We start from the raw sequence: 20,652 nt of genomic DNA, 5'->3' as shown, positions 1-20,652 counted from the left end.
TTCAATGATTTTGAAGTATAGTGTCAATCAAGTCTAATTTGATCTCTTATGTAAACCAAACATAACTCTAATTTATCCCAAATCTTCGAAATACGAAATATAACATTACAAATATTTTATAGGTTCATATATAAAAAATACAATTTTTTAATATATGAAATATATATATATTATAGGTAATATAGTATATACACAAAATTACTGACGATTTTAATCTTAAAAATATATCTCAACATTTATTTAGGTAAATGGTTTTATAAGTAATTATCAAAAATTGGACAATTTAATTTTTAGTGATATCAAATTTGAAATTAAGAAAGAATTTAAATTTTGTAACTACGCTCTTTTTAGTTCCAAATGCTTGACAATAGAGGGCAATTAGTGAATCATTTCGTAAAATGGCTGCCATCAGGTGTAGGATTTATTTATAAAGTGAAAAATTATTGAAGTCGTTCATTTTTAAGTAATCAAAAATTATCTTTGTGCTTTCCGATAAAGTCCTATGAATAATCCTCGACATGCATAAATATTAGTTAAGTATTTTTATATCGGAGAAATTTTTCGAATGTAGTCGTAACCGCTATTGTGTGACGAGACTTAAACTAAGTGCGGAAGTATAAAAAAAGCGTATGTGAAGCTGTCAAAGGTACTTATGTCAATTTGTCCATAATTATAACCGTTGATGAATGTCTGAGAGTGATATTTACGACTCGGCGGACGAATATACAAGCCTAATGGACGGTCACGTCGCGGAATCTCGCACGGACGATTTGGGCTTGGTCACTGGTCGAAAAAGGCGTTCTCGCATTAGTAACGAAGAGGTATTTTATTCTATTGTGTGATACTTATACAGGTTGAGTTATCTACGTAGATAACTTAAAAGAACTCAAAGAATATATATTGTATAATATGTATGAATTATAGGTTGAAAATGGTGTTCCTGAAGTCCATGTTCAGACACCAGGTATATCGAATAATGCAAGTTCAGGTAGGAGAGGTACATCAGGCAATAGTGGCCAGGGTAGATCTAGAAATTATAGAGATGAAGAGGAAGAGGAATTAAAGTATGGAGCAGCACATGTCATTAAATTATTTGTGCCTGTATCCCTTTGTATGTTAGTTGTAGTTGCCACAATTAGTTCTATAAACTTCTATACAACCAAAGGAATGTACTTGTAAGTATACTTTGAAATCTTTTGTATATCGTTTGTATAAGATGATAGTTGTGTTCTATGATTGTATTATTGTTTTTAGAGTATACACTCCGTTTCATGAAGACAGTGCTGACACAAGTACCAAGGCTTGGCAAGCAGTTGCTAACTCTTTGATACTCATGAGTGTCATTGTATTTATGACTGTGATACTTATTGTCCTATACAAATACAAATTTTACAAAGTAATCCATGGATGGTTGATAATAAGTTCCTTATTGTTGTTATCTATGTTTTCCATGTTATATTGCGAGTGAGTATTGTCATTTTACTAATTACTTTTTGTGGTTTTAACATTTAAAAAAAATGTCTTTTGTAGGCAAGTATTAAAAGCATACAACATTCCAATGGATTTGTTTACATTAGGCTTAGTTTTATGGAATTTTGGAGTAGTTGGAATGATATGTATACATTGGCAAGGTCCCTTGCAATTACAACAAGCATATCTTATTTTTATCTCTGCTCTAATGGCGCTTGTTTTTATCAAATATTTGCCAGAATGGACAGCATGGGTTGTACTAGGTGTTATCAGCATTTGGGGTAAGATAGATTTGTTATTAAAAAGTATAAACGCATTGCAGATGAAATACATGTAAGTTTTTATAATTTTCCATCCAGATTTAATTGCTGTGTTAACACCAAAAGGACCTTTAAGAATACTTGTTGAGACCGCACAAGAGCGAAATGAGTCTATTTTTCCTGCATTGATTTATTCTTCTACAATTATGTACACAGCCACAATGACTTACGCTGGTTATGTACAAACCGCAACGATGACTACCAGCGACAATGCTACTGGTGACAGCACGACATATACAATGCGTGATCAAGCAGATAATCAAAACAATCCTGCATCGGGAGATGCTGAAGAGAGTGGGTTTACTCCTGAATGGATAGATACACATGGTAGCAAATAAACTACTAGTGTACTACCTATTCAGTTATTGTAACTTGATGTAATATTTTATTATCAGGTGATCGAGGAGCGAGGCGAGCGCAAGAAGTACGTGAAAACACTTTATCCCTAACAGAAAGATCAAGGCAACAAGATAATCGCGTTGCGCGTGAATCACAAGGGCAGCAAATTGCAGTTACCGAAGAAGAACGAGGTGTGAAATTAGGTCTTGGTGATTTTATATTCTACAGTGTTTTAGTTGGGAAAGCTTCCAGTTATGGCGATTGGAACACCACGTTGGCTTGTTTCGTTGCTATTCTTATTGTACGTGTTTTGTAATTTATATTTTATATTAAAATAGTAAAAGTTTTATTGCGAATATTTTTATTTCCAGGGTCTTTGCTTGACGCTATTGTTACTGGCTATATTCAAGAAGGCATTGCCCGCATTACCAATCTCTGTTACGTTTGGTTTAACATTTTATTTCGCCACAAGGGTAATTGTTGCGCCGTTTGCGGATAATTTAGCGAGCGAGCAAGTGTTCATTTAACTGTAGGTATGATAAGCATAATATTTATAATTTATTACAAAAGGATAGTGCCTATTCATATATTGATCGTTTAGCTTTTGTATTTCGTTTAAATTCGTCGTTCGTAATTTGTCATTTATAAACTTATACCACGGATATATTAATCGTCTCATGACATGGTACAAATCAAGATGAAAATGTACATTATAAGAAACTGGGTGAACCAGTATTTTTTAATAATAAGTATTCGTTGAACAATCACATCGGATAGAAATCTAGTGTCTCAAAGAAATGCTCAAGATATAAATTTACATTTGTAAAACGAATAACAAAAATAATAAATGATTGTATTTATCTGACATCCATTGCACGTTAAGTGTAAAACACATTTAAAGCCCTTAACGGTTTTTCATGTTTTTTATTACAATTTGTAGATTATTTTTCTATTTTATGGGTTATAAGGTTATTAATTAGAAATAATCGAGCTATGACAAATTTATTGTGTGTCTTTACATTTAGAGAACATAGATCGCATAGATCGAGTATAAAAAAGCGGTTGATGATGGTTTTTTTTTCTCCATGCTTTTTCTCGGAAACTGTATGAAACATGAGGTATAATGTTTGTCTAAATAATTTGCTAAATGTACAGACCTCGCGGCTATAAATTACTAGTACCACTAGCCGTCTAGGACAATTCCTCGGGGTTTGAAGTCCGTTTATACACAGCCATGGAATACGTATCGCTCATCAGTCACGAACTTGATTATCCACTTCAATGACAATACGTATTGCTATAAGTTTCATTCGATACTAAACAACATGGGTTTAGGTATAAGCTTCATAACATTCTTTTTACTTATTAGAGAATTCAAGGCAAAATGATCTGGCCATGTAATGGAGAGATGCGATTTTTTTTATTATTATAATAATAGAGAATTCTTGGGCTTGAAAAGCGTATATATTTTCTTTCTTTCCTTTTATCGAGAAGCAGTTTTATAAATATAGCGGATAAACATTTTGCCGAGAATAATCGATAATATCAAAGTTAGCATTTACTAACAATTCTCTCATTGCCATAAGCATTGCATAACGATTTCAAGTCAACTTTAACATCGCTGTTCCTTTTTCTTTTTTCTTTACAAACTTTGCCGCAAAACGCAGTGTATACATATACAATATATATTATATATAAATTCCCGAAACCGGAAGAACTTCAACAGCGATATGATATCATTTGCACTTCGTAAAATTATAATTCAATAAGTTTATAACTACGTATTAAGAGGAAGTTCGATATTTTTTTCTTCTTTTTTTTTTTTGCTTCGTTTAAGATCCAGTCAATTCTCAGTCCTGACGATGTGTAAAAGACGCTGTTCGACGAAAAAATAAACGCGTTCATTTATGAAATCTAATTATTATCACGAGTATAGACGCGCGATTATGGTCACCGTGGTTGTGCGCACAACAAATTATTCTTTATATCGTGCGTATCTTGTAACAATACTGGTACTAACTATACATTTTACTAGTGATAGACGCGATTTTAGATTCAATGAAATCAACAATTTCGTTTAAGAAACAAGAAAGGTACACTTGGAAAATTGCAAAAATTTTAACGGGAGAAAAACATTAGGAAAATATTCGTAACCCGTAACAAGTAATCGAATCGTGTAATTTCATCGACCTTAACTTTAATGTATGCTTTTCCTGTCGAGAATAGCTAAAATCTCGTATCGAGAATAGCTTCGAGACACATCAGATCTTTTTGTTTCCCGTTAAATAGAAATTTCACAATCTTTTCTTTCTTTTACTAATGCTAAGAATAAAACAAATATTAAATATGCGATATATATATCAGTCTTATAAACAATAAACTTTTGGAAACGTATTTTGGCAAATACATAATAATCATTGCAAAAAGTGGTAACTATACTTTGCTAATATTTTTCCCACTTTAGCTTTTCTCCAGCTCATCAATATAAAAAATACATAACGAATTATAAATATCTATTATGCGTTCACTTGAATTTGTTCATTCTTCTATTTCTGGAGAATCGTGTGTGGTCTTTTTTTTTTTAATTGTTTAACTTGTTCCGTATTTGCTGCTTTCGAACGTTCCACGTCTGAAGAACGAACTAAATTCCAGCAACGATTGCTTATCTATGTTGCTTAAGTTGCCGTTGTACTTGTAGAGAGGTTCACAGTGCGGTAATTCTGAGCAGACTTGAATCAACCGTCGTAAATATTCCTCTAGTCGTTTTCTACGTTGCCGTGCCACAACTTCATACCTTGGAAAAACTTGTCGAGGTGGGAAGCGTATTGCCGCTACCTGTATATAATTGAAGTATATAAAACTATCAAAAAATTGATAAAAGTTCCTTCTTCTCATATTTCTAATATTTTTAGTCTTTTGCAAACGGCTATGATACAAATAATAAGAATGTAAAAGGACTATAATTAAATTCGTGAGAAATAAGATTTTTGGATATTAAAATTAATTGTGTAGCGGCACTCGACAGCAAACTATGACCGGACGACGATAGAGCAGTGGTTAGTGCCGTTGGTTACGAACGTTCGGGACCCCGGTTCAAATCCCGGCACCCGTAGTCCGATTTTTCTTCCATGATTCTTAACTGAGAAGGCAACCCGGAACGGAAGACACAAAATCATCCTATACGGGACCTAGCCATCTCTGCCTATACAACAGCACCACCTGTCATGACTACTACTATATCACACCTCAATTGTAATAGTTTTGATGACCATAGGTATTATATTTGTGGCGGCACTCAAAAGCAACTATCACAGGACGACGGCAGCGCAATGGTTAGCGCCTTTGCTTACGAACATTCGGGACCCGGGTTTTTAAATCCCGGCGCCCGTAGTGCGATTTTTCTTTGTACGATTCTTAAATGAGAAGAAAAAGCAGCAGTACCTCCCAGCGCGCAATCTACACCAGCAGTAGCACTGTCACCCACAACTATCATACCTCAAATTGGTGATCCCGACGTGATCGACAGCGAGAAGGGGTGACCGTGATAGCGCTACCGAGACTTCATCACTGCGAATCTAAAACTGCGGAAACTGGATCTACCGCTACGACGTACTCGAAACGGCCTTTCCGTCTTCAGCGAACCTCGACGCCTCACCTCTGATCGACGCAAGCAGGTGACAGGATACGAGACGATGACCGAGCCAGGAGTGATGCAGCCAACGCAAAGTCCATGGGCATATTATCTCTGCACGTCATACTAAAGAAGAACGGAGGCCTACGACCGTACGCTAAAACGCCCGCACCGTACCGACAGGTCCACCGCCACACGAAGACTTTGCGCAACATCTGCACAGGTTTGACAACAAGCGGCCGACACCTTACCCTGCATCGAAACGACACATCCGCAGATGCCGAATTCTCTCAACCGCACATGGAAACAACGGCCGAGATCATACGACCATATGCACAACACAAAGAAGAAACGTTATCATTGATAAGGGATTACTGTGGCGGCACTCGATAGCAACTATCGTCGAACGACGACAGCGCAATGGTTAGCGCGTTTGGTTACGGACATTCGGGACCCGGGTTTTCAAATCCCGGCGCCCGTAGTGCAATTTTTCTTTCCACGATTCTTAAATGACAAGAAAAAGCGGCAGTACCTCCCAGCAATCTACACCAGCAGTAGTACTATCACCCATAACTATTACACCATAACTATATACCTTATATATATATATACACCTATATATACCTTATACTATATTACTATTTGAAGAAGAGCAGCAAAGTACAAAGGGAAACCCATGGAATCAAAAAAGGAACTAGTAAACGAGTGCATAAAGGAAAGAGAGAGAACTGGGGAAATGGTCAAGACGGGAAAAGAGCCTAAAAGCCCAAAAGTTGCCATAGTTTTTAAGGACAGAATAATTCAAGGAGTGCAATATAATAGAGTGGATAAGAAGGAAGGTAGATATATAAGAAGCGAAATAGATAAAAGAGATGTAAAACCGAAACCTCGTCTAAAGCTGAAAGGCACGGACTAAGCAATAATAAATAAAAATATATTACTATTTGTTATTTGAGAAAAAAATTTTGAGAAAATTTTATCAATTATAATTATTTAATGTTAACAAATTTGAAATATACAGAAAATTAATAAAACGAATAAAAAAATCCTACTTACCTTGCTACCATAATTTTGTCTCATAGAAATATACAATTCTCGAAATCTTCTGTATCTACGTAAAAGCGTCCAGCTATCGTCCTGCGCTACGACGCGTACCTCGTATTCGTAGTGACTGGACGTGCCAGCTCCGCGTATCACGTAGGAAGGTATACTAACGATCATGTTAATCACATTGTCGTAGTCGGCGTCGTTTGCTATCAAAGATGGCAAAGACCTCGTGATTGTCAGGGTATATGGACTACTCAAACGATCACCTCGATTTTGACTCTAAAACAAAGGCCACATATAACAAATGATCTTCATACTTTCATTATTGGAAGATATTTTTTAGTTGTCTTCCAATTTATATTACATCATGCATATTATAAATTACCGTTAAATATACTGTTGAATATCCTCTTCCCGCTGATATTCGAGGCACTACCGATTCTGACAAGTTCTCCTCGCCATTGATATTAGGCCTGTGGTTCCTGAGAATTGGAGATCGCACTGTGGCCACGGCCAGCAACGTGCCTGAGCTAGTCGTGGACTCTACATCACGGCACGACATTGTTTCTACTGTTTGTGCAGGCTCATTCGCATCACCAACTGCCAATCTATCATCACATTGTGATTGTTGCTTGAGATTTTTTCGTTCGTCTTCTAAAAGCGATACTTCTAATTCAATTTGCTGCTTTTGAAGATCTTGTAAGATCGCAATTTGTCTATTCAGATCTTCTTTCGAGGGTGTGCTGGCCTCTAGGCACCTCATCACCATCATTCGTTGACGAGCGATTCTTTGGTTCAATCGTTTCATCGCTGGATTCTGCTGCACAGGTGACTCCAGCGAATCTTCAGGAATATCCTCCTCCGTAATAGAATTCGTTGGAGACTTTGATTCTGTTTTCTCACTGTTAACACTGCCATTGCACTTTCCTGACTTGATGATTGTATCTATCGAGGACTTTCTATTTAAGTTCAACAAACTTCTGCTTTCTACTTCACACAATTTAGCTCTATCATTCTCTAAGTGGACTTCAGGGGAAGATTTCTGGTGCTTGTTAGGTTCTCTTTGTTTATCACTTGGTAATGTCTGAGATTCTTTTGTTTCCGAATTTTCAAACAGAATTCTAGGTTCAGGCGAGTCAGCCGCAGCTGTATGAAAAGTATCTGCTGTGTCTATAGAACTTGGAATATTTTGTGGCAGTAGACTCAAGGCAGAAGCTATCTGAAGTTTTCTATTGCATCCCTGCAACGATTCAATATCTCCATTGTGAAGAACTTCATCGCCGCTCAAGGAACAATCACCTGGTGAAGCAGGCAACGCACGCTTCAAGTTTAATGAAAGACTTTGTTTTCTTCTCAGGATCTCTTGTAACTGCTCCTGGCTCCGCTTCGCCAGCAACAACTTCTTCTCTGTGTTTCCTTCTTCTTGAAACTAGAAACATATGTATTTAATATTTAATGAGAATAAGAAAAGTAAGTTAGCTTCTAGTTATAAACAGTATCCTAACCTCGAGATTAAACATATGTTTTTGCCTTTTAGCTATCTCCATCAGCTCCTCTTCCATCTTGTCTACCTTGCTCTGGTGCTCATTGAGGGATTTCACCTTGTTCTGTAGCTCAGTCTCCAATACAGCCAATTCTTTCTTCTGGAAGGTAGATTTTTAAAGTTGGATTTTATTTCTTGATTCTTTTATAATGTTCTCTTGATTATAGAAACTAGCTAATTCTTGTTTTTGATTTTTCTATGAACCATATTTTTCTTATTAAATTCATATATACAAAGTTTAATGATATAAAAGTAGATAAAACATGTTTCCATATATGTTTAATTTTTTTAGCTGTGTTCATAAAGATACGAATTTGCATAAATATGCACAGTCTAGTGGTTAAGTATATAAAAGACTAAATCATAATTAAAGAGATGTAGTTCACAAAAACATAAAGTCCTTGCTTAAAAAAAGAGTTATGGCTTGACCTAGTTCCTAGAATTAATCCAGTCATTAAGATTATAGTTAAACTTGAGAAAGGATGGTTTTAGAATCACTTACATGATGATTAACAAGCTCTCTCACCGCGTCAACGCATTTATCATCGTTCAAACTCGACCAGGATTCTGGCAAGCTGCCATCGCTACCAGCACCGTCGTCCGTCTGAAATGGTAAATTTTTTTTCTGAACTAAAAACCTGCGAACCTTCGTTTCTATGTTAATACTTCATTAGAGTATTATTAAGAAAGGAATAAAGAGATAATTAACAAAGCAATAATAAAAAAAAAGAAAAATAAATAAAGACAAGATGCAGGGTCATATATGTTACATGCAATTACATTTTTTTAAATTTATTTTTTCTCCCGTTTATTTCAATAGTTCGTGCCATCAAAATACTGTACTGACTATATGTGCTGCATGTTATACCGATTTTTTCTTTTCTGTCTAGACTCTTACCTTCTCCCACCATTGATGAAATCTTTGAGCGCGCTCGTGATTGCTCATGAACTCTTGAAACTGACGATGCTTGGACTGCAATGTCGTGCGTAGAGAGGCAACTTCCCTACATAAATTTTCTACCTAGTACCACACACACACAGATATCGATGCATTAACAAAAAAGATAACTGAAAAAAATATAGTTTAGATGCGAGTTCCATTCTTTTTCTTCCTTTCCTTTTATTTAATTCCCATTAATTTCATTTTTTATTATATATTTATATATATATATATAAATATATATATATAAATTGTACGTTTAAACGAAAAGTAAATTTTTAAACTTACATTTGAAGTGATAATAACGAAAAATGATAGTTTTACAAGTCACCCATGTACACAGATACTCTGCTATCGGTTACGAGAGAAGAATGATGTAGAATGGATAAAAATAAAAACAAAAGCATGCCATCTGTTTATGCATCAATGATAATACGAGGCTACGTGACGTTATTGCAGAGGTCAGTTCATACGAGATTTATTGAAAGATCCAAGTAAATATTGAATGAAAAAGAACAAAAATTAATGGTAAAAGAAGAAGAAAACAGAAACGATGAGATAATCGCGATAAATACATTACCTTATAAAATTCGGTTAGTTAGGTCTTTAAATCCCACATCAGTATTGGACAAAATGTACGTGCGGACGTACCCCAACAAAATTGTTAACAAGATACACTGGGTTTGTTAATCGGTAGTGTTAATTCTTTCGACTGTGTATACATATAATACTTAATAGAATATACAGGGTGGTTGGTAACTGGTGGTACAAGCGGAAAGGGGGTGATTCTACGCGAAAAAAGAAGTCGAAAATATAGAATAAAAATTTTTTTTTTTTAATTTTTTTTTTAATTTTTCCATCGAGACAACGATTTACAGTGAGATCCGTTATAACGAGACGTGATAAAGTGCACGTGTACCGAGCGAAAATTCAAAGTCGATTTTCTCGAAAACAAAGCCTCGAACGAAAAATTTTTATTCTATATTTTCGACTTCTTTTTTCGCGTAGAATCACCCCCTTTCCGCTTGTACCACCATATACCAACCACCCTGTATATGAAAGATAGAATACAGACAGTAGAAGTGTGCGTGCAAAATATCATATCGTGGAAGATCGAAGGCCAATTTTTGTAAGAAAAATTTATTAATCAACAGTATTCGTATATATATATATATATTATATATATGTATGTATATAATAAACAGTTCTTTTTTCTTTCTCGCATAACAAACCCATATATACAGACGTTTCTACAAAAGACAAGCCCAGATATGTACATAACAGTTTGTTTTCTTTTACTCTGTTCATTGTAACAATCGTCTACAAGATACTTAACGTATAACATTCCACGGAATGCCATATTTGTCCGGCAAAATCTTGTCAACACTGGCACTTTTATGGTATTCAAACAGCTTATCGTCATTTAAGCTTCTCTATCTAATATTCGCCATTAAAAAAATAAGCGTTAAGATTATAGTCTGCGGGATATTAGGCGCGATTCGTATTAAAAACCCGTAATAGAATCTACGTAAAGGCAGACAAGTATTATACAAAAAGAATAGGAAACATTTCTTTTATACATTAAAAAAAATGATTGAATTATATAATATCGGACAAATATTGTCCCGTTAACAATGTAATTGTACATTAGTTACATTATATTACAATTCAGGAGAAAATCCTGATATAGACGCCGATCGTTGAGTTGAAGCACCTTAAGCTTTTTTTTTAATAAATTTCTACATCTACAGTTAAACTAAAGTGAAAAAATGTGATCATCGTCAATGTTGATGATATAGCTCATTCTTTCTACATCTGAACACCATTTGATATTCAAGTACACTTGTGAACACTTGATGAAGAACATAAATGTGATTTAACGAGAACGTGTTACCTAATACTATTACACACATTTTCTGGGGTCACATGTTTAACGGGCAAATGTGCGAGTTGATGATGATGTTGCCAGACAAGCAAATAAGAACACAGAGAGCAATAAGGACGAGGAAAAATTGATAGATGATCGAGATTACGTTCGGATCTGGCGACGGCGAATCCGAGTCACTTACTTGCGTCATTTCGTCCCGTCGCTCTTGTTCCAGGATGTGACGTCTCGTGCGTAACTCGCGTTGTCGAGATTCCAGAGCCGCTATGGCGTCAGCCCATTCTTTCCATTGGGCACCCCATTCGCGTTCCAATTCGCGCTGCGCTCCTTCTAGAGCCTCTCTTCTCGCGGCCCATCTCTCTTCTCGTTCTTCCTGCTCCCTCTGTGCAAATTAAAATGAAAAATTTTTATTATTTATTTTAGCTCAAAGCTTTCGATTAACATTCCATTTGCACTAATTTAAATATCTTTATGTGTAGGATATTAATAATAATATAACTAGAGTACTAGAAATAATATTCTATGATTATTAAATTATTAATTATAGTAATAAACTATAATGGATTTAATTGGCATAAAAACTAATATCGTATAAAGTTAATTAGTTAATTCACGAACCTTGAAGTCTTCTTTTTCTTTGATAAGGGCTGCTTTTTGTTGTTCCAGTTCTTCAAGCGTTCGGAGATCTTCGCTCGAATTTAAAAGGTTATCGCTAGAGGACGAAGCATGCAAATCCGAGACACTCCAGCTCAAGAGAGACAATCTTGAAAGATTGACGACCGTGGATTGTAAATTACCGTTACTCGTTCCACCTTCCTTTCTTAGTTTCGCCGCTTCAGCTGGATCGTTATATCGGAACATATTGTTCCGGCCAAGAAGAATAATACAGCCTTGTGACAGCCGCGTTGGCTTATCGACTTGTGCTGTGTTGATCCAGCAGTGAGGAGAAAGGGGATGAAGAGTTGCAACCCCACTATCTAACTCCACCACACAGTGTTCTGGCTCGACATCCGCACCAGTCAATACAATATCCTATTTATTAAGTAGCACATATTATATAATTCATAAAATATATGTATATATATTTCCGTAGTTTCACTAGTATTCAGATTCAACAAATCTTAATTTTTATTGGGATAAATAAATGAAATGATTACCTGTGTGGTTGGTGCTTCTTCCGTTCCCACTAACGTTCTACCCTCTTTCAGATGATAAAGTGTAACACCAGTGCTAAGAAGGTCATCATCGATACCCACTAAATGCGGCATCTCTGAATCTAGAACTACGCCAACACCGCTTTTTCGAAGACCTAACGCTTTCTGCTCTTGGAGAATCTGCTGCGTTTCTCGCCACTTTTCCGTCCATTCTTCCGTCAATACTTTCTCTTGCTCTTGTTTCTCATGAATCTGAGCTAACAATACTTGCGGTGGCCTTTCAACGCTCTGCAATGAACAGGTAAGATTTCACTTTTTAATCGAATTTTTTCTTAATTGGTAAAGGAGAAAGTGTATATCTTTTTTAGGACTTACCATATCCTTCCCAATAAGAGACTTCAATTTTTGTATCTCTTCTCTGAGTTCCCTGATCAATTTCACGTTCGGATCTTCGTTAATAGTGGGTTTATTAATAATATTTTTCGCTCGGTTAGCGTACCTGAGCGTACTGAGGGTCTCGCCGTAATTACAATCTGCCGGACTAATAGTGGCTATCATGATTGTCTTCGAGTTACCTCCAAGCGAGTCCTTTAACAACCATGTCAATACACTATCTCGATAGGGTATAAAGATACCTCGCTTAGAAGTGGAAGACCCTTCGCCTGCGGCACTAACTTCAGAGAGCGCTGATATCACGGAACCTAATGTTACCAGTGATTTATTAATGTGCGCGCCCTCTTTTAATCGTTGGCCTGATGCACCTGTTGCATTTGCGCGTTCACTAAACAAACATAGGTAAACAAATGTGAACTCAACTTTTGCTTACATCTACCTTACATTTATCTTAGATATCTATATTTCTTAATGATTTTAAGAATGTGAGCAAAAGGTTCAAAGTATATGATTACTTCATTCAACTTAAAGTACATTATGCAGAGATTTGTAAGAGAATTACTCAAGATATTACCAAGTGTTGCCATTTTAAAAATGTGATTTAATAGTAAAAATACGATAAATTTTTATAATAATGAAATGGAACTCAACTAACTATCTTGCGGATAAACATTTCCTTGTTTTCAAAGGAAACCTTGACTTCAATGTTGGTATTCCTTTATTCGATAAGATCTCTTCACAAGATATTCTTTAATTCGTTATTACATTTATACATTCTATAAACAAGGCTTCTCCTATTGCAATAGAAATAATTTTTATGAAATCTCCAGTCGTTTATCAAGTTTCAATTACAATAGGAAGTAAAAGAAAAAAAAGTATTAAAAACTCAGTAATGTTTTGTACGAACTTTCTGCTCACATCTCGCGTGTTAGTCCGATGATTCCAAAAAAAAAATTATCCAAGACACATGTCTCGATACCTTCCGGCTAAGTCAACAAGATGCACTTTTGAAACTGTCTCCGACGGCATATTGCCTTCTGATAGTCCAGCTTGAACGAAGGTGATAGTAAAAATTGCGTGACTCCTGCTGCTCACGTCGTTCATATTTGTACTTGCCGTAGTCCTGTGCGTATTACCTCGCACCATGCACTCCTACAAGCGCGGGAACAACTCTTTATTTTAAAACTACCTCTCCCACAAGTGTGTTGTGAGTGCGGAACGAGCAGGAAGAGAGAACGGGTTCATTTACCTGAATATCTGAGTAATCATAGACGAGGTGGCTGGATAGATCTTGGACATAAGGCCCTCTTTTGGGATGTTCCCGCACTCGGAGAGAATGAGACTGCGACTGGTCCAGTCTCAATAGATCCCTTACTCTTTCATTATGTATCTCTAAAAATGACACTTCTGTTCTGTAAGACGCTCCGCTTTCTTTGCCAGCTGCCATTCTGGCAAACAGCGTCTTACAAATCCGTGGGATCAATCCTTGAGCCTCCTGAAATTGAAAATGATAAAATTATTAGATGTTAAAGGTAAGGATTCTTTTCTAGGTAAAGAAATACAGTACAAGGCGAAGAAAAATCATAGAAATCAACTGGCCAGTGAAAGTACGAAACAATGTTTCGCAATAACGTAATGAGTTTCTGCATTGATGATAAGTGAACTACGTGATCGAGCGATCTAGAAGCATCGGAGCGTATTAAATTCATTAAAAGTATGGTAACTTTTGTATCTCTACGATTTTTTTCTCTGTGGATAAAATTTTATGAAAAATGGACTAAATGCTTCAAACAATTAGAGAATTACATTCAATAATAATTTTACGGAATTATTCAAATATCAAACTAATATTAGGGAATTATCCAGATATCAAACTAAGTTTGCAGAATTACTCAAATATTACACTAAATCCAGTATGTCCGAATATCAAACATAAAGATAAAATTTACTGAGCAAAATGGAATATTGTAGAAGATCAAAGAAGAGTAATCTTTTATAAAGGGATAAAGGTGACATGATCATGCTGGCAAACTAAACGATTAAAATATTACCGGTGTACCCATCATGGTAAAGGTCTTTCCAGACCCTGTTTGGCCGTAGGCGAAGACGCAGGCATTGTAGCCCTCGAAGGCACTTTCTATTACGTCTGTACCCAGATCATAAAACACCTAAAATAGAAAAAGGATCAGCTATCTGTTTTTGATATGATAGTAACTAACAAGCATCAACGTTTATGATAAATGAAAATCTTATCGAATTCAAAAATAGCACCAGACACGCCTTATGTGTACTTAACTGTACACATTGATAGGGGAATTTTGATAGTGAATTACTTAAAAGAGTTTTAACGGGTCACCAGAGGAATCAAGATGGTCGATAAGTATTAAACAAATACGTGTGTTTTGATTAATTCTACAAATGATAAAAGCGAAATATTTTTTTTTACTTACACCATGTATCATTATTTATTACACACGCGATAAAAGACAAGTCAGACTTATCATTTATCACGGTGACAAAATAATTTGTAATTATATAAACATGATCCTTAAAATTTTGAAAAATGTGAAGTCTTTAATTAGAATCTATTCTCTTACGACAATGGTTGCTATACCGGTGCACGCATGCCGGTCTTCTATTTTAATTCTGATCGTGGCTCACCGTCAAAACATTGCCCAATGTGGGATATTGCCCGATGCGAATCAATCGACGGCGATAATTTTTTATTGAGAACAAAATTAATTTCAAAGAGAACGAGCTTATTTAATTAAAAATAATTTAATTCTCATTACAAATGAAATAAAAGATTACTTAACATATTGCTCATAATAATTAATGGCTCGTATATTCAAATGAACACACATAATTAAGAAAAGGTATTTCCTCTATTTCTGATGCATCGTTGGATTCAATGATCTATTTAATCTGTATCGTACGTATTATTAATTTCGAATTGATAGATTGATACGCTTTGAAAAAACCAAATAATATATACCTCTTCCTGCGATGCATAGTTGTCATCGCTTGCGTCGCAGGACCAGTAGGAATGATCAAATGTGAAGTCTTTATGTTTCTCGCGGTCGATTTCCCTGCAACTACCGGGTGTCTGAAAATAACAATAAAATAATAAAGTCAGTAATTGTTCCATTTTATAAAAAGAAATGTCTTTATCGATTCAGATCCATTGGACCAAATCCATTGGATCCTTCATTAACAAACGAACACTCCTTTTATTGATCGACCTGTATGTATCATAGACTTCCCCTTAAGATTAAAATATAAAGTTCAAGGCACAGTTTCTGTACCTCGTCTGTGGTTCAATGACCTTAATGTTTAGTCATTTCATTGAAAAAGATAAGTCAAATAAATTCTTCAAAGTTCCCAACAATTTCTGAAGATAAAGATTTTCACGTGTGAACTATTTCTTTAATATTGGATTTAATATTGCATTATAATTGATTGGTCATATTAAAGAAAAGGAATATTGGATAGATTGACACGGGTCAAAAGCCTGTACAATGATTGATACCGAAGAAGCGCATCATTCACAAGTGGCTGGCAAACAGCAAGCTGTTATATCACGTGCATTCGTAAGACTGCATCCCACATAACTATAATCGTATCCTATCAAGGGGCACTCCGCACATTATGCAACACAAAGCGAGTGGCAAGCAATTAAAAAAATAAAACTCTTATGTTTGTCCATCATGAAACCTGCAATAGACAAAAAAAGTGCTAAAGGTGAGGAGTCATTATCGTTCTAGGATCGTGATCAACGCGCTCGATGCCTTAAGAAATTTGAAGTTAGTCCTTGAGGAAACGTTAAAACGTTTGAATCATCACGTTCGACTTGTTGAGGTCATCGATTTCGTCGCACTTTGTGAATTCATTGTTCTTTGTTTCAGTGTTTTAGATAGGAAATCAAATTAGAAATAACTTTTAGACTTTACAATGTTATTATAAATTATAAAATGTAACATTATAAAATATATGTACTTTATATTATATTTTAACTAAAGGAAGATTATATAGAAAATAAACCGTGATCTTTTATTGGATAAAATACAATCAATATGTCAGCCATTGTTCAAAAATCTAGTACAATACGAAGATAAAGTATCTAGCACGATATTTCACTAAAATAATAATAATAATAATTTTCCTCAAAATAATTGTGGTATTTTCGTAATCTATTTGTTAAAATGAATCGGCTGATATATATAATGTGTTAAATTCGTGAAACGTGGATTCGCTAGCATATTTAAAATTATTCTTATAAACAAGAATTTTATTTGTTTAACTGTTTGTTTCAATTAACAACATACATATACCTATAGCCAACAGCGTTACGCGTGCCATAAAATGCGTCATATGATCGCCATAATGTTGCATGCGCTAGATTTTCATAAACCTGTCTTGTCACATTATCACTGATAAAACGGGAAATCTGTTTTATGATAATTAACATGAGATAAAAGTAAGCGGTAGTCATAAATTACGTAAAAGTTATTTCCTTTTGTAACAAGGTACAGGAGTGATCCTGGAGCGATAAAAGGAATTGTACGAAAATATAAAACTCGTATTTTTAACATTGAGTCATTCCAGAGAGAAAAAGGAATCAGAAACTAAAGATTCATGGACTAGGTGGATAGTTAGGCGTTTATGGAAAACTTAAAAGTGTAAAATGCATATAATACACGTAAAAGTTAATGGACAAAATAAATCTTTGCGTAGGTTTCATTTCTTCATGTTTGTATTCATATTAATATAAATTTGCACAAACATTTACGACCTACTCATAACAAGTGAACAAAATAGAAATTTCTATTAATATCGTACACGAACCAAATTTACCCCAAAGCATTAATGAGGACGATATAATTAGCTCTAAGACCTATATATTGGTCATACAGAGACGAACAAAAGTTCACTTACGCGCAACGTCTGTTAACTCTATATAGAAATATATATCGGACTTTAATTTTAAATATTATATGATACTGCATACACAAAAATTATTATAATTACAATATTTTGATAGAAACAAAAATCAAATTTTCATCCCGATGAAAGTTAATATTAATTTTGTCAAAAAACACATTACATATTTTCAATAATTCCAAAAACCTATAATTTGTGATTTTGATAGATTTGGTAGCTGTTAATTCTTAATCGCGATATAATTGGTTAGTTTTGTGGTTAGTGTCGTGGGACGGAAACCGAGTGGTCCGGGATTGGTCCAACAACGATTTTCGCACTTTCTCCGATCAGATGACGTGCCGTTCGCTATCTTGCTCTCACTAGCTAGGCCAAAGATTTCGCTCGGCAAGCGTGGATATCAATGATGTAATGTTAGAATAACAAATAGTCTCCGTATGGTAAAAAAGATTCTGTACGTCTACGAACAATATATGTCGCGGTCATTGTGACGTTAATGGGTCAATAGCCGAGGTTCGGTCGACCAGAAATTATGACACGATTCGAGCACCGAGTGTTTTAACGGCGTGGCGGTCAACGGTAGTTCGGGACGCAAAAAAAATCGCTCTACAGTCTAGAAATCTTTTTAGAAAGTTCGCCCGTGCGATCATTAAGGACGAACTGCATAAGGATTGGCTTAAGGAACTGCAACAGGAGTCGCTTGTTGCGGATTATACATGGAAACTGCATAAGAACGTACATAACATACAATGCTGGAACTTGTAAAATGACCAACTTTTCAATTTCTTATAGAAATTCTGTAAAGTTACAACATTATATTTCTGGAGTATAAACAAATTTCATACTTTAGTCATTTGTAGTCCTAGTCTGGTGTGTTAACCTTAGTGCAATCTATTTTAATAAGCAAAAGAATTTGTGTCGTTTTAAGAAAACTTTAGCATAAAATTAAGAATCAGACTTCAGACATTTTTGAAAAATGAACCACGAATAGTTGAAAATAATTTGAAGATCGCAGCAAGGTTAACCTTAATAAGAGATACGTAAAATTTTTTACAACTAATTGTTTTAAATGCTAGGAAATACCTTTGTGTTAAAAATCCTTGTTTTTCGGCCATCCATTTGCACAATCATTTTCGCGTTCATGGCCAACTCCCTGGAATACAAATTTGACAGATTCACATCTCTATTCATAGAACTGAGCACTTGATATTTTCATTAATGTTCCTACAAATAATATAACGCGAAAAGAAAAAAAAGATAGTCGATAGGGAAAAACATTTGGATAACAATAACATTAGAGGGAATGACAGCAGGTGGCAGAATCTTGTCGCCCAGTCGTCAGTCGCACCGTGGGTCGATCGAAACCATATGATTGATCGTCCCATGGAACGCATTACGTTCGAAGGTCGAACGTTCGCGAATTGTATTTGACTTTGTCTAAATCATAAATAGCAGGCCTTGACTCGCTACTTGGTCAATTGTAAAAACTGGGATCTTAAAAACAGGCATTGAATAAAATTCATGACGAAGAATGTATCTGTACTAGAGAATGTACAGCTCGTATATCAAACACATAACAATGAAAACACATAAAACACACGTTAAACACAGGTTATCACTAGTTGCACGCACCTTTTATTAAAGGGACGAACCCGCACTGCTACCTTCACTGAAGCCATGGCTATAACAAACGGATGGACTTTGTCAAAGAATATTGATGTTGCGCGGTATATCTTGTCACTTCTGCGTTTTCTCAACTCGCGTTACGCGAACGTGAAGTATTTCGCGATACTGTATAGACAAGACGTCGTCGACGGTTGTTGCCGTACTACGAAACGTCTTCGTCGTCGTTGAACCTCGCACGCAATGAGCAACATCATCCTCAACACGGTCTCCACAGGCGGACGACTGGCTAGCAAGCCGCTGTTAAGCCGAGACAAAAAGTTGCGTTCCTGCGCATGCGCGTACACATTGGGGATCCCTAATTTCAAGTGAACCGCACATTTGCTCGTTATTCGTAACGGCGCGGATGGAAAAATGCAGGCGGAAACGTAAACAGAAAAGAGACAGAAGAGGAAAAGAGGACAAGATAATACGAAGAAAGATAAAGTGAATCAGAAATACGAAACTGTAGAGAAAGAAAGGGAGACGGTCTAACAGGTTTTATATTTCCCTTCTATGGAATGTGACGTCAGTATGGGATCGGTATGGTAGAAGCCAGTGGTGGAGAGTGAACGGAGAAGGCGAGCCACCCACGCAGCAAATAGAGAGAACTAAATCAAACGCTTTTGCGGTTTCTTTAAGCGCGTAACGGCGGTTATACAGAGAATTCATGTCTTTTTATTATCCAGCTGGAGATTACACATCATCGGTGGGCACAGATTCAGGACAAGAGTAGGATACTGTAGGCACCTGCCCACTGCCCACGATTGTAAATAGTAAATATGCCATAGGCGGCGCTAGTGTTCCTTAGAAATACTTCAACGTATGTGTATATTATTGTATATAATATATTCATAGCAGTGACGCGTAGGCTCTGAGATTTTGCCTCGTTAATTGACTGTTTCTATTCCCACCGGTTCCTCGAACTACCCAAGTAGCTTTGTGTTACGTATCTATATAGCTCTGTGTATTGAAGATGCTTTCTTTAAGATTATTGAATGATTATTGTTGATTCGTGTTCTAACGAACTATTGTTCTGATAAAAACAAATGTGTTGGATCAATTAAATCCTAACTGTATGTGTATAGTTTCTTAAGGTGTTTCATTCATTACAACATGCATTACTGTAACCATAGTTTATATCTTATGTAATAGTCCATCGACGTTAGGACCTCGAAACTTCATGTTATGTATTTGCATCTCACTCTTGTTCATTGAACAAAAGGGATACAGTAATGTTTTTCTAATTAACCATAGAATGGTTTATTTGGCCATTAAATTTCTCAGTCTCGTTTCAAGATACGAACACCTAACGTGCTAACACATTAGT

The 20,652-nt window shown here is 35.6% G+C and overlaps 2 protein-coding genes and 1 long non-coding RNA gene across 4 annotated transcripts; 2 read left to right on the top strand and 1 right to left on the bottom strand.

Moving 5' to 3' along the window:
- Positions 1–378: 378 nt before the first annotated feature.
- On the top strand, positions 379–2,994 carry Psn (presenilin). Of its 2 annotated transcripts, none has more exons than XM_033339118.2 (7): positions 379–821; positions 925–1,175; positions 1,255–1,464; positions 1,531–1,751; positions 1,830–2,084; positions 2,186–2,430; positions 2,501–2,994. In XM_033339118.2, exons 1-7 carry the CDS (start codon positions 687–689, stop codon positions 2,654–2,656), a joined length of 1,473 nt encoding a protein of 490 aa, XP_033195009.2. In that variant the 5' UTR covers positions 379–686; the 3' UTR covers positions 2,657–2,994. The 2 variants fall into 2 exon arrangements, with proteins under 2 accessions (XP_033195009.2, XP_033195005.2); XM_033339114.2 differs by having other exon boundaries at positions 380–821; positions 1,830–2,117.
- Positions 2,995–3,115: 121 nt separating this feature from the next.
- Positions 3,116–19,580, bottom strand: Klp98A (kinesin-like protein 98A). Its single transcript, XM_033339113.2, has 16 exons — positions 19,293–19,580; positions 18,744–18,813; positions 15,718–15,828; positions 14,774–14,890; positions 13,972–14,217; positions 13,702–13,874; positions 12,705–13,110; positions 12,333–12,617; positions 11,794–12,207; positions 11,360–11,557; positions 9,249–9,371; positions 8,853–8,954; positions 8,313–8,450; positions 7,193–8,236; positions 6,817–7,086; positions 3,116–4,964 (listed from the first exon to the last, which is right to left on the bottom strand). The coding sequence occupies exons 1-16, from the start codon at positions 19,337–19,339 to the stop codon at positions 4,719–4,721; spliced, it is 3,990 nt and encodes a 1,329-aa protein (XP_033195004.1). The 5' UTR covers positions 19,340–19,580; the 3' UTR covers positions 3,116–4,718.
- On the top strand, positions 12,495–14,779 carry LOC143303560 (uncharacterized). Its single transcript, XR_013059988.1, has 3 exons — positions 12,495–12,630; positions 12,698–13,124; positions 14,273–14,779. It is a non-coding gene; the product is annotated as an uncharacterized LOC143303560 (long non-coding RNA).
- Positions 19,581–20,652: the final 1,072 nt, after the last annotated feature.

This window comes from Bombus vancouverensis, chromosome 14 (assembly GCF_051014615.1).
Source record: "Bombus vancouverensis nearcticus chromosome 14, iyBomVanc1_principal, whole genome shotgun sequence".
In the NCBI taxonomy this organism is placed as follows: domain Eukaryota; kingdom Metazoa; phylum Arthropoda; class Insecta; order Hymenoptera; family Apidae; genus Bombus; species Bombus vancouverensis.
The sequence above is the reverse complement of the archived record's forward strand: the minus strand, read 5'-3'. Positions and strand labels throughout refer to the sequence as shown.

Coding starts and splice junctions, on each gene's coding strand:
- Psn (XM_033339114.2), top strand. CDS start 687: ATGTCTGAGAGTGATATTTACGACTCGGCGGACGAATATACAAGCCTA. Junction 822..924: donor CTCGCATTAGTAACGAAGAG/GTATTTTATTCT, acceptor TATGAATTATAG/GTTGAAAATGGTGTTCCTGA. Junction 1,176..1,254: donor ACAACCAAAGGAATGTACTT/GTAAGTATACTT, acceptor TATTGTTTTTAG/AGTATACACTCCGTTTCATG.
- Klp98A (XM_033339113.2), bottom strand. CDS start 19,339: ATGGCTTCAGTGAAGGTAGCAGTGCGGGTTCGTCCCTTTAATAAAAG. Junction 8,237..8,312: donor AACATATGTTTAATCTCGAG/GTTAGGATACTG, acceptor ATATGTTTCTAG/TTTCAAGAAGAAGGAAACAC. Junction 7,087..7,192: donor ATTCAACAGTATATTTAACG/GTAATTTATAAT, acceptor CCTTTGTTTTAG/AGTCAAAATCGAGGTGATCG.